The sequence below is a fragment of the Molothrus ater genome, chromosome 9 (genome assembly GCF_012460135.2).
Source record: "Molothrus ater isolate BHLD 08-10-18 breed brown headed cowbird chromosome 9, BPBGC_Mater_1.1, whole genome shotgun sequence".
NCBI lineage: Eukaryota > Metazoa > Chordata > Aves > Passeriformes > Icteridae > Molothrus > Molothrus ater.
Genome location: NC_050486.2, coordinates 21,784,677 through 21,797,618, shown reverse-complemented (window position 1 = coordinate 21,797,618; position 12,942 = coordinate 21,784,677). Strand labels below are relative to the sequence as shown.

Sequence of the window (12,942 nt, the reverse complement as noted above, 5' to 3'; positions counted from 1 at the left end):
GAAAGGCTGATTGCACTCGTTTTGCTTCAGCTTTTGTGCTCTAAGCTGTATAGAGAAGTCGCACTTTCCGAGAAGGATGGGGCTCTTCTCCTTGCAGATGGGCAGGAATTCATTTCCTCGATTGCTCGGGACCGGGACCGCAGTGAGATTAAAGCAGGTCGGTTCAGCTGAGTGCTTTCACTGCTGGGCAGGGACAGCTCTGCTACTGCGAAGTCAAAGTCTTCTGCTGAAACAGACTTTGGCCTGTAATCGAGAATCAACTGTGCACCCAATCTTAAACACAACTAAAAACTGAGAATCACTTTTGACTTCTACTCCAGGATTCCATCTTTACAAGCAATTTATAAAGATTCAGAACTTAAAGTAAGATTAGATCAGAAATAAGGCAATTGATACCTCTGGTGGAGCTTTGAAGAGCCTGTTACTTATTTCCAGAGAGATAAATCTGCTGCAGATTCTGTCTTTGCTGTTCTGAGCTGTTTGAACTGCTCAGGAGGCTTAAAGGCACAAAGGTCAATTAATCTCTTGGACATGCATGTGACCAGATTTTTCTGTTGCACAGCCTGTTTTGACGAAATAAAGGAAAGTGGAAGAAAAGTGCAAGGACAAGGCAACAATTATAAATAACAGGAAGCAGGAAATGAAAGAATGAAGGGGGAGGAATCACTGCTGAGTTTGATTTATTTTTATGAAGACCCTGGCAATCACATCCATTTGAAAATCCACAGTCTTCAAGCAAAAGAAGATGCTTGAATTATGTAAATCTCACATATGAAAACTTTAACATACCTCAGCCTCCAGTAATTTAATAGGGGAGTAAAAGAGAAAAGGTAAAGAAGACTGAAACATTTTGTCATCAAAAAGCAGTGGTTATCCAAACATAGAGTAATAGCCTGTTAATTGAAAAAAAAATATGCAGAGAAGTGGTAATTTTGACCTAGAAATAGAATCTTCACTTGATTCAAACAAGGAAAACTAATATATGTATTTTATATTTAATGACATGCAGTTGTTTTCATTAAAATAATTGTGCACCAGCTACTTGTGCATAAATGCCCCATGGAACTTGTCATATTAAATTAAATTGTCCCCACATGGCCAGGACTCACTCTGACTGTGCCTTTGGTAGTGCCATGTGTTTGTAGGAGGTTTGGTACACTCAGGACTCAGTGGGCTTTTGGCACATGCAGTGATGAACTCCACAGGGCATGTGTGGGGTGTGCCAATGTGCTGGCTTTTGAGGGCATGCAGAGACTACCTCTGCTGTGTGCTCCAGGGGCATGCCCAGTGTTGCCAAATCCATTACTATTCCAGCTAAGTTTATCTTATTCTGGAAATCTTTGATAGTCTTATACAAAACCATTCTCAAATGCATGGAAACTCAAATGTGTGGTAATGTTCTGAAACAGGTCCAGTTTCTTTGCCTTTCTTTTTACACACAGCAGGGCATTTGTTTTGCACATCAGGGGCACATTCCCAACTAAGATACATGGGAGATACTGTGATCAACATGATGGATGTGAAAGATAGTTTGGCTCCCAGTTTGGGTAGTTTCACTGCTCTGGCACTGCAGGGCCTGCCAGCTCCTCTTTGTTGAAAGATGAAGTACTTATTGTGTCCCTGTCTGAGTGGATGGGTGCAGAGAGGCCTGCACTGGGCTCTGATGCTCCATGCTAATCAGGTACAAGCTGATCCTGTCTGGCAGCTATTTTAGCAGAACACAACAGCACAATTACACTGCTGTGGGGAGAGAACTCCATCCTTCCAGCACCTGCGGGGGTAGACATGCCCTTTCTTTCCTGGAAAACACAATTGTTTTAATCTGAGTAGCATCCTACATCTAAAGGTTGAGAAAGACTACAGAAACCCAGGTGCTCGCTGAACAAGGAGTGGCCTCGACAACTTATTATTCCAAAACCTCCAAAAACTGACGTCTGGAAAGACAAGCTCAGAAATTAATCAAAAGTAATGAGGCCACAGACATATGAATGGAAAGGCAATGCTTACAGCACAAACCTGGAACAGCCTGCAGAGCATAGTGGGTATATTGTGCATCTGAAAGTAAGAGAAATGAACATAACAAGCATTAAAGGAGTCAGAAACCATGAGAAAGTCATTACTGCTTTGTCCGTTGGTAAACATGCTGGAGTTGCAGTGGGACAACATTGTTCTGGAGGTTTTGATTAGGACTGCCTGACCTTTCGGGGGTTAATCTGTTCACAGGTTCATTGTCCTGAGGTGATGGGGAAGTACATACATGTCTCAATATATAGACCTCAATTCTCATGAGAACACTGATGTTAAGAAAGTAAACTTCTTCCTGTAAAAGATTAAGCGTTCTATAGCAATAGAAGTAGATAAATTAGTTGCATGAAAGTGAGTGCAGATTTTTTCCTGAGTCCATATATGCATGTTATTTGCTTTCATTATTTAAGGATTAATTTCACCTGATCCCAAAATGAGTCACCTCTGGGTGAACCACCACATGGGTATGGTCACCCAGCAACACTACACAGTGATCTTGATGATAAACATTTAAAGTTTGTTAATCCTTTGTGGTTTTCTACTCATTACAATTTATAATCAAGTTTTAACAGGTATAAGAAACAAAACTGTAAACTGCAAACCAGATGAGTAAAAATCAGTTGGTGACCACATTTATCACTTTTGACAGAAGCAAGCATTTTTGTCCTTGATATGGCTTAATGGCTTTCAGTATTCATTATTTAATAAAGCTTTCACATTTAAATTCAGAATTTGGCCCTTAAAAAGTACCAAACTGCTTCTTCACTCTTGGATTCAAAGATGGTGCTCATGGCGGAATCACTGAGGTTACACGTTCCTCAGGAGCAGCTTCACTACTGAATGATGCAAAACTCCCTGAAGTAACTGTATCTTCCAAGGGCTTCCATCCTACCACTGAAGCGCAACGGTTGCACTTTAAACTTAGTTTTCATCTTTCTTTTGCTGATTTGCATGACTGGGATCAGCGTTCCCATTGATGGAGAAGAATCAATGAAAGCCTTGGGAACGAGTATCAGGGAGAGGGGGCAGTGGGTAGTGCAAAGCGAGAGGATGGAGATTTGTCACCGCACCTCTGTAACACTGCGAACACACATTGCTCTGCTTGTGAGAGGTTTCGTTTTACTTCTGTCAATGGCCAATACTTAATTCACATGAATGGCATGCCAGTCGTCCCTTACTCTCTCTCAAAGTCCTGCGTACCCTCTGAGGACTTCAAATAATCATAGCTAGGTCAATTAAGGCAGTAAAAATGCCATCGCTTCGTGCACCAAGGCCATCAATCGTTTATAACCGCGGCATTGAATATTTCCACGGCACTTCCCGGGGCTCTCTCCAGGGAATGATCTGCGTTCACTCGCACCCCGATAGCCCCGGATCTGCCAAGTCATGCTGCCCTTGCAGGCGCTGCCGCCCTCCCCTCCCCGCCGCGTCCGCTCGCGAGATCCGCGCTGCTATAAAGGGGGCGGCGCGGCGGGGCTGCGGCACTCCGGGCCGAGCTGAGCCGAGCCGAGCCGCTGCTATTGCGTCTGCGGGACCGGGTCTGCGCTCCGAGTGAGTGTGCGGGACCGCGGGGCTTGCTGGGGGCTTTGCACAGTGTTTGGGTTTTGTTTTGGTTTTTTTTTTTTTTTTACATTTCATTTTATTTTTATGTGGGTTTTGTTACTGTTTTGGGTGGGTTTTTTGTTCGTTTTCCCCTCCCCCTCTGCGCAGATGCGCCCTTGAGCGAGGCGCGTAGGGCGAGCCCTTTCTCCCCGCGTCCCGCTCCCGAGGAATCGCGCTGCTGCGGCTGCCCCCAGCACCAGCTCAGTTTTCCCTGGTGTTGGTTTGGCCTTTTTTTTGGCGGGCAGAGCGAGCAGATAAGTCCTTCCAACGCTCGGGCCTTTATCAGCGCTGCGCGGGGAGGAGCCGCGGGGAGGGCCCGCGCGGGGAGCGCTCAGAGCGCCTGCAGGGAGCCGAGCGGCCCCTTCCCCCGACAAGCGAGGCTGCATCTCGCTTCTAAGCCTTAAAAAAACCCAAACCCGAGCGCTGGCTCGGGGACATGCAGGGGGCGGCTTCCCCTGTCCCAGAGCGGTGTAGGGGCCATGTGGGCGGGGGAAGGCTCGGAGGTCGCCTCGGAGCCCCTTGGGCGCCACGCGTGCCGCGGTCCGTGCGCGATGCCCGCGGTTCGGTACCGCACCCCGACCGCGGCTGCGGTGGCCTGACCGCATTTTTGTGACGGTCTGAAGGTGGGAGTGGAAGGTTGATGGTGCATTTTGAAACGGCCTTTCGCTTTTGTTCAAGCCACCCTAAAGGTATGAAATAGCTCGTTCAAGAGAGCAGGCCTGGCTCATTATAATTGCAGTTTGAAGATAATTGAGGCCGTCTGCGGCTATGAGCAACAAAGATACTCTGGCCGGATTCGAGTGTATTTGATTTAAGGTGCTCATGGTACTTTCTTTCCTCCGGAATGAAAGGAAGTAACAATGATTCTGTGGTCTGCTCCTCTGCGCGTTAGGAAATGCTGTGGCTAAAAATCCGAGCAGAACACGCGCTGACCCCACAAGGAGTAGCAGAAGGGTTGGCAGGTCACAGCGGCTGCTCTGAGGAAAGCACATGGTTCTCTTGAAGTGTGAGGCAACCGAGGTCTCCTGCAAATACTAAAAAGATTTTAGTGTTACCAGAGAAAGGGGCAATAACTTGTAATTTAGAAAGGGGAAGTATCAAAGAGCAGTCTGACCTTGAATACCTAGTGAGGTACTCCAGAGGATTGCTGATGGAACAAATATAGAAGGACTGGCATAGTACTGAGCAAAAGGATGACCTTGAGCTTGGATAACAGAAAATAATGTAATTCAGTGATAAAAATGTGGGTCATACACTCCAGGCCGAGCAGCTCTTGCTTATAAGATAAAACTTGCTAGTTGGAGGCATCTCAGATAAATACTGTGCAGTTGCTGGTTCCCTCTCCCTCTTGCAGAACTGCACTTTGGGAGCCACAGCTGCATTTGTGGGTATGGGATTCTTGATGTCCTCCTGCCAGGTGGCTTCACTGCATCCTACAAATGATCTTTAGTCCTGGCCACCACATTCTCTCCCAGTCTGTTGCAGTTAAAGACTAAAAACCCTTGGATGAACATGGGGATAAGGAGCTTTGTTGCAGAGTTAGAAATGCTGAATGTGTGGGCACTTCTGAAAATTAAAACTGAGAGGTGGATCATTGCTGTCAGGGTTTGTGAGAGAAACTTCCAAAAGCAAAACCATTGCTAAAAAGGTTAGGTGTGGGTTCAAAGCTAAGTATTTGACTTGTGGGCTAGTTCTCCAGGAAAAAAGTGGCTGGCAAGGGGGAGGGAGCCAAGAAATGAGGTGCTCTCAACCTTTTTTAGAACAGACTTGGTGCCTTGCAGGCACAACTTGGAACAATCCTTGGCTCTTGGCTTTCCTTAGCAACATGAGACTCATGCTAACCTTAGAGGTGTTTTTTATCTCTGAGGCAACCAGTGCTGCAGTGTGTAGAACAAAGTGAAGTAACTTGTAAGAATATTTTGTGATCTGCAGAAATTAGGTTTGTAGAGTTGCCTATTTGAAAGATTATGCTCTGGAAGTCTATGGAGTTATTCTGCACTCCCAGACTGAGCAGAAATACTGCACAGGATGAATTACAGATGACAAGCTTTTGGGGCAGACAGCCAGAAAGGAGCATGCTCTTGTCCTTGTGTACCCTTTTATTCTTTTTCAATAGACTTAAAGGGGAAGCAACCTGGCTGTACTGATTTAGACTTGGTGAAATTGTAATTAACATAGAATGTGATTTCCATGTGTGCCAAGAGTCTTTCTGGTTGCAAATAGAAAAGGGTTGAATTGTTCAAAAGGGTAAAGTGTAGTTATGCAGAGCAATATTCCCTGGGGATTAACAGAAGTTACTTTCTTTCAGAATGAACAGGAAGCTCAAGTTTGAGGCCTTAAATTCCCTTGTAAAATTGAACAAAGTTCTTCTCATTGAAAGGTCTAAAAAACAGACTTTCTACTCCACCATGGATGATATGGTTTTCTGAGTACTACTAAAGCTTTAGGCTAGCAGTTTCCCAGACTCTGAGCTGTTAATGGTTAGATAACCATTACTGCATCTTTAGGAGGCCATGAGCCATATATTTTGAAGTGCTGGTAGTCTCTATAGTGGCTCAACTACCCAGGTGACAAAACTCATTTAACACTTAAGCCTTGCTGCAAGACCGAGTGCTGATAAATGTCTTTGGTGTTTAATCTAGATTGATAAAATGCTTTGAATAAATCCTTACTTCCAGGTGCAAATGTACTACCATCTAAACTGTATTGGTGTTAACTCCTGTCTAGGTTAAATCAAGATGTCTTCAGGAAAGGCTTTCATTGGAAAACCAGCTCCTGACTTTACTGCCACGGCTGTAATGCCAGATGGACAATTCAAAGACATCAAACTCTCTGACTACAAAGGTAATTTCATGTACTTCTCTAATTACACAGATAGGCTGGTCATAGGAAGGACTGGAGGTATCTGAATGTGCATCTTGGTTTGGCTTTGAAATTATAGTGACCACTTCTTGGCAGTGGACTGAAGATCAGAACTTGTGCAGTGGTGGCTGCAGTATGCTTAGAAGGCTGTCAGCAGCATGACTGAGTGTCCCAGCTGTGATAACCAGTGAGCATAAAAGTCCTCTGAACTGTTACCTTGCTTCAGGCTCGTTGCCCTGAGTCATAGTGAGGCTGGTGTAACGTTTCCAGACTGTGGAACAGCAGCATCTTCTGTCTCACCTTTGTCAATGAAAGTAAATTCTTTCATCTAACCCACAAAGTCCCTTTCTCTAGAGTGCTGGCAGTATGTTTGCTTTGTCAAACAAAACCTTCACTGAAAACAAAGGGAAAGCCTGAAGTAATCAAGTACTCAGGTTGATGGCTTTAGAAATACAATTCTAATGATGCTGCAGGCTACATCAGGGTGATGAGTCAGTATAAACTACTCACCTATTAAAATGTCTCCTTGGCTGGTAGCCTTTCAGGTCTGTGGCATTTCCCTGTTAGGGGTCTTCTGGTGTAGCACATCCAGAGCTGTACTTGGTGCAAGCCTATGGGAGTAGACCCAAGAGACAAGCATTCCCTGTTAAATTTGACAGTCTGGGTTTGGGGAGTTCAGTTGGGTGGGGTTTTAAGGTGGTTGTTTAGGATTTTTCCTGTATTTTGGTGGAGTTTGTTTGTTTGTTTTTTCTTAAAAACCTAACAGATGAACTGCTTGTACTGCTTTTCTAGGAAAATATGTTGTGTTCTTCTTCTACCCCCTGGACTTCACTTTTGTCTGTCCAACTGAAATCATTGCTTACAGCGACAGAGCTGATGAATTCAAGAAAATCAACTGTGAAGTGATTGGAGCTTCTGTTGACTCTCACTTCTGTCACCTTGCCTGGTAAGAATCAGCCTTTTAACCCAACAAATTGTTCTGCCTGGCCTCAGTTCTTGCAGGAACTGAGTCCTGAGTGTATTCAAAGGCACTTGGTAAGTATTGGTAGTGCCAGGTGCTGCTGAACAGAGCTGAGCATACTGGGCATCTGTTCTTTTGCTGCTGCATGGCAGATTGAGTGTGATATTGCAGAAAGGATCTATTTCTGTTGTACCTTGAGCCCTCATTCTGAGCTGCCCATGTTTTTAACGTGTAAACTTTTCTTCTTTTAGGGTCAACACTCCTAAGAAGCAGGGAGGTTTGGGCACTATGAAAATCCCCCTGGTTTCTGACACAAAACGTGCCATTGCCAAAGACTACGGAGTGCTGAAGGAGGATGAAGGTATTGCATACAGGTAATGTGCCAGAGGTGAAAGAGCTGATAAAGTTATGTTGCAATGCATAGAGATGAACACAGAGCTTGTGTACACTTGAACACCTGCAGCCAGCTGAAGCTATTGGCTGTTGTAGGTGTGAGCTCCTGCAGGCTGTCAGACACTTCTGCAAGGGGAGATGGTCCCTGGTTCTCTGTGGTGCTTAGGTTTCCTGTGCTTTTAAGTTAAATTCTGCTTCCCTTTGACTGCCTGCTGCTCAATGCAGGAGACTCATGCTGGTGAGCTGCAAACAGTGATAATGCAAGACCTGCATACTCATGAACATGATTACAGGTATTTAATCTAGTGATCAAAGTGCAGATCAATTAAACCCCAAGCCTTTAGTCTGCTCTTCATAAAAGTTGCCGAGGGAGCTGAGCTTCTGCTAACTCCTAACCTGATGTTGGAGGACTGATGAGCTGTTGTTTGTTGTCTTTTTGAGAACAGTGTGTAGTGAGTTTTTTTTTTTTAATGTGAGAATGTCTCTCCTTGAATTTTTCCCTTGGGTTTCTCTTCCTTTTTTTTCCCTACTACTATCTTCCTTGAGTATCTTCCTGTGTCAGTGCTTTGACTTGCCTCCTGGCCCTCCTAGTTCCTGTTGGGTTTACAGCTGCTACTGTTTCATTGCTGTGCCTGCACCAAGGTGTTAGTTGCTAGGAAGAGGTCACAGTAAACGGTACAAACAGTGCCATAATCAAATAGTGAACCTGAGGTTTTGAAACTCATGTCAGTCTAATCAGCCTTTCAAAAGCTGTGCTTAATTTCAGGCCTGGTTTTTGTTTTTTTTTAGGGGTCTGTTCATAATTGATGAAAAGGGGATCTTGAGGCAGATTACAATCAATGATCTTCCTGTTGGCCGCTCTGTTGATGAAACCCTCAGGCTTGTCCAGGCCTTCCAGTTTACAGATAAACATGGAGAAGGTAAGAGAGCTTTTCAATTTCATGTTTTCTCTAAAGAGCAGTATTAACTAGGCAGATTAAATCAAGGGTCACTGAAAGGTACGAAGTACATGTATCAATCTGTGCACTGCAGGTAATTGTGACTGTTGAAATGCAGCTGGTTCTGTAAATCTGCTTGTTGAAGGACACCATAATGCTTTATCCTATTCCAATTATTTATCCCTTGAGTACTTGCTCATACTGAGATTTCACCTAAATCAATTTGGTGATAGATGTCTTGTCCAGCACATAGAAGTTGCCTCTTGCAATTAGACACAGAACATACTTGAGACAGAAATTAAGAACATGTAGTAACTTAACCTGTAAGAGTAAGCTTGATTTAGATTCTGCTCTCAGATTTGGTAATGTAGTGTTTTATGCAGCCTGTTAGACAAACTACTTAAATTCCTGAAAGTCTACTGATCTTTCTGTCAATATATAGTGAGGGTAAAATGGATGAGAGTCTCTGTCCCCATAGTTCAGGCAGAATAAGGTGTTTGATACTGCTAGCTTTTCTGCAAGTGTGAAAGAAAAAAAGGACACCGCAGATAAAAAGTTAGAACCAAGTTAGAGAAATTCAGAATTGCTAAGCAGGTGTTAGTAGTCTTCAGTTGTCGTTAACTGATGACACGTGTTGCTGCTGGTCATACTCACTGTGCTTCAGAAGTGGTAAATCAGTGGCAGGTTTTATTAAAATGAACTGCTCTCGTGACTGTGGCATATAAATATATGTTATGTGAGGAGACATATCAAGCATTTGATGATGGAGGGGTCACATGTCATGCAAATGAAGCCTTTAGGGGTTTACTGTACTTTTGAGTAGTCAAAACCTGGCAAAAGGTTTTCCTTTAGAACTTTAGGACTGCAGTCATATCTAAATTAGGACAGACCAGAGTAAGATGTGTAGCAACATTCAGAAGCTGAGCATTCTGTGGCTAAAATTGCCAGTCCTGAGTGGAGCTAGCATCTAGCATTCCATGACAGTAAAGAAGGAATACTGTTCAAAAAATGCTGCTCAAGGAGCTGCTAGAAGTTTGAGACCATATAACCTCTTCATCATGGTGACTTTTTGATAGCCATGTAGGGGAACCAGTGACAGTTGAACGCTTTTTCCCCTGCCCCATTCAGCTGGAGGGCTGGACCAGGGTGGATTAAAGATAAGAATACAGACTTGGCTGGATCCAAGGAGATAAGTGAAGTGTGGTGTTAGAGCCTTTCTGACCTGGCTGCTGGAGTTGGTGTTACCTTTGCTATCAAACTTCCCAGAAGCTTTTAAGTGGGGCTGGGAGAGGTGCTTGTGTAAAGGGCCCACTGGGCCTGGGCAGAAACCTGGTCTGGGTGTTACTGCCCAGTAAAGAAATACAAACAAGCAAAACAAAGCATCATGTGACATTGAATGCACTGTCTGTATGTTGCAAAGATTTGTACATGTTCTGAGTTGCTACTTTGCTTTAATGTTTTGTAAAACATGTTCTGCAGGAACTGCTGGTAAGACTTAAACATTCTTATCATTTCAGTGTGCCCTGCTGGCTGGAAGCCTGGGAGTGACACAATCAAGCCTGATGTTCAGAAAAGTAAAGAGTATTTCGCCAAGCAGAAATAAACATTCAGCCTGAGTGGAAACTAGTATGCCTTACGTAAAGAGCAAGTATCAGTTACTGAACTTTGATTAAGTCATTGCATCTGAGTCAAGGGATCATGTTATAGTTCTAAACAGTAACTTTTTTACTTGAAGGAAAGTTTGTCCTGTTGACAGTACCTTCATAGCAAATCCTAACGATCAGTATCTGTACATCAAGCCCTGTTGACCTTAGTGACAATGCCGTGTCTGTGGTTAGCCATGTGTTACATAGAGCAGTGCTATCCTTTTGTAACTCTATTAAACTTGTGAAAAGAGCACACTGTCTACTGTTCTTGTATGTAGTCATCAGGAGATCTGGGAGCAGTGCAGGCTGCACTTCTGAAAGCTTTCTGTAGATGTCTTGAGTCATAAAGGCCTTTTACTACAGCTCCGTTAGAATGGAGAGAAAAAGACTTGGTTTGCATGTTGAAGTAATAAAGTACTCCTCACACTCTTCATGACTTGGCTGGATGGAGGATCAGGCTGTCAGGCTTAAACTCTGGGCACATTCATCCACAGTCTTTCCTACTACATGTCATGGGGGTGATAATACACCAGTTATCCATTAGATTGTTGTCATATGATCTGGATCAAAAGGGTGACATTATAAAATCTGGTATTCAGGTGTGCTCAGCCTTGTCTTTAATCTTTGTATTTCAAGTGATTATGTAAAACTCAGAGCACATGACTGGCCCTAAGTTATACCAAAGCTGTGACTGCTGTGTATCTTCATAGTTCAGTGTGGCTTGTGATAGGGCTAAACTTCAAAGCTGAGGACTTGGGTAATGAGCTCTTGCCTAACAATGTAAGGGAGTTAGAGCCCTGTGATCTTCATGTACCTATGAAGATTAAATTCTTACTGGACCTTGTAACCATCTTCAGCTCAGGTTGTAAACAAGTTCTGTCCTGCTTAAAGCCAGCAACACCAAAGATGAGGCCCAGGGCTACTTATGTCACTCAAAAGTGAAAGTTGTATGCCTTGAGTATAAACTTGTTTTGTACAGCTGCAAAACGTATGTGGCAGAAGCCTTGGTACCAAATACTTCAATATCTACTAAAGTAGCTAATCCCCATGAGCATATGGGAAAGTAATGTTTAGCTGGATCACTTCTGCTTAATTTTTAAAAAATCCAAAGTCTCAAGATAACACATGAGGCCAGCTTCCCAGGAAAGCATTGATAAGTAACAGGGGCATTTATATGGTTCAAAGTAAAATGAATATAAATGAGCATGGCTGAGTAAGAAGTTAACCAAACTTTCTTTTCTAGCAAGTGAAAAGGAGTAAAACTATGGCTAAGCTAATGTAAAACTTACCTTAGTTGTTATATTAGCTTGAAATGTAAAATTATTACAGTAGTTACCTGGAGGGCTCTATGTCCCCACGTGCCACATCTACATAGCTTTTTTAGTACTTCCTGGATAATAATTGTAATGCTTCCCTGGGCAGCTTGTTTCAATGCCCAACCACCCTTTCAGTGAACAAATCTTTGCTTGTATCAAAGCCAAACCTGGTGCAAATTGCATTTCCTCTTGTCTCATTGCTCATTAGCTGGGAGAAGAGACCAAACCCACCTTACTTCAAACCCTTTTAGGCAGTTGTACAGTGATTTTGTAGCTGCTTGGTCACCTGGCCCTGGACATAGAGGATACAGGAGTTCTCTGATGTTCTGCTCCTGAAGCTGTCTCCACAAAGGGAATCTTCATGTGCCTATCCCAGGCCCTTGGAGGAAGATGAGGGTCTGAGGGTGGTTCTGACCCCAGCAGCTACTGTGGCTGCTGTCAGGAGAGGTCAGAGCTGCCCTGCAGCATATCTGGGCATAGGAGTGTCCTGTAGAAACACCCCTTGTGCTCATTTCTTCATCCCACTCCTCTGGTGTGAGGAGTTTCCTTCACATGCTGTAATTTCCTGTGTGTCCTGCCCACCTTGAGCTCCCCCACACTGGGAGGCTGCAAACTGTACCTGCTTAAGGATCACAGTCACAGGTGAGTGATGATACTGTGGAAACTGCAAACAGCCAAGAAACCAAATCCCTGTGGATTAGGAACTGTATTATATGTGTGCATTAAAGGATTGACAATGGGAATCAATGCAATTAAACAATTCTTTTTCATTCTTCAGCCACATGAGTCATTCCTGGGAAAGTTTGTTATGCTGTCATTTTAATGTTTACATAATTTACATTTCCAAGAGAATAACACAAAAAAAAAATGTATAACAGAACTTCTTCAAACCAGGAAGATTATTTCTTTGTTCATTTAGATATAGCTTGGAATATTCAGTGAGTGTTCAGGGGCTTACACCCCACTCCTTGCATCATGACATCTTAGACTGGTGTAACTTTTATGATACTCAAATAACTATAATTTATTTAGTTTTTTATTATTCTAATAATTTATTGAGGTAGTTTTTTTTTTCCATGGGCCAATGGATGCAGATGTATTTTCATTACAATTATGAACTGCTTTTGTTTTCATGGTCAACAGGTGCCATATTTCCCAGTGAGGTAAAAACCTCCCTCAAGCAGTGCTGGAATTTGACA

At 43.4% G+C, this 12,942-nt stretch overlaps 1 protein-coding gene across 1 annotated transcript; it reads left to right on the top strand.

The window, feature by feature from the left end:
- Positions 1-3,461: 3,461 nt before the first annotated feature.
- PRDX1 (peroxiredoxin 1) lies at positions 3,462-10,680 on the top strand. The gene is made up of 6 exons (XM_036388196.1): positions 3,462-3,576; positions 6,355-6,471; positions 7,282-7,435; positions 7,702-7,824; positions 8,633-8,763; positions 10,299-10,680. The coding sequence occupies exons 2-6, from the start codon at positions 6,366-6,368 to the stop codon at positions 10,382-10,384; spliced, it is 600 nt and encodes a 199-aa protein (XP_036244089.1). The 5' UTR covers positions 3,462-3,576; positions 6,355-6,365; the 3' UTR covers positions 10,385-10,680.
- The last annotated feature ends 2,262 nt before the right edge of the window (positions 10,681-12,942 follow it).

Excerpts from the sequence above, each read along its gene's own strand:
- PRDX1 (XM_036388196.1), top strand. The coding sequence starts at position 6,366 with ATGTCTTCAGGAAAGGCTTTCATTGGAAAACCAGCTCCTGACTTTACT. Across the intron at positions 6,472-7,281 it reads CAAACTCTCTGACTACAAAG|GAAAATATGTTGTGTTCTTC; the intron begins GTAATTTCATGT and ends CTGCTTTTCTAG. Across the intron at positions 7,436-7,701 it reads CACTTCTGTCACCTTGCCTG|GGTCAACACTCCTAAGAAGC; the intron begins GTAAGAATCAGC and ends TTCTTCTTTTAG.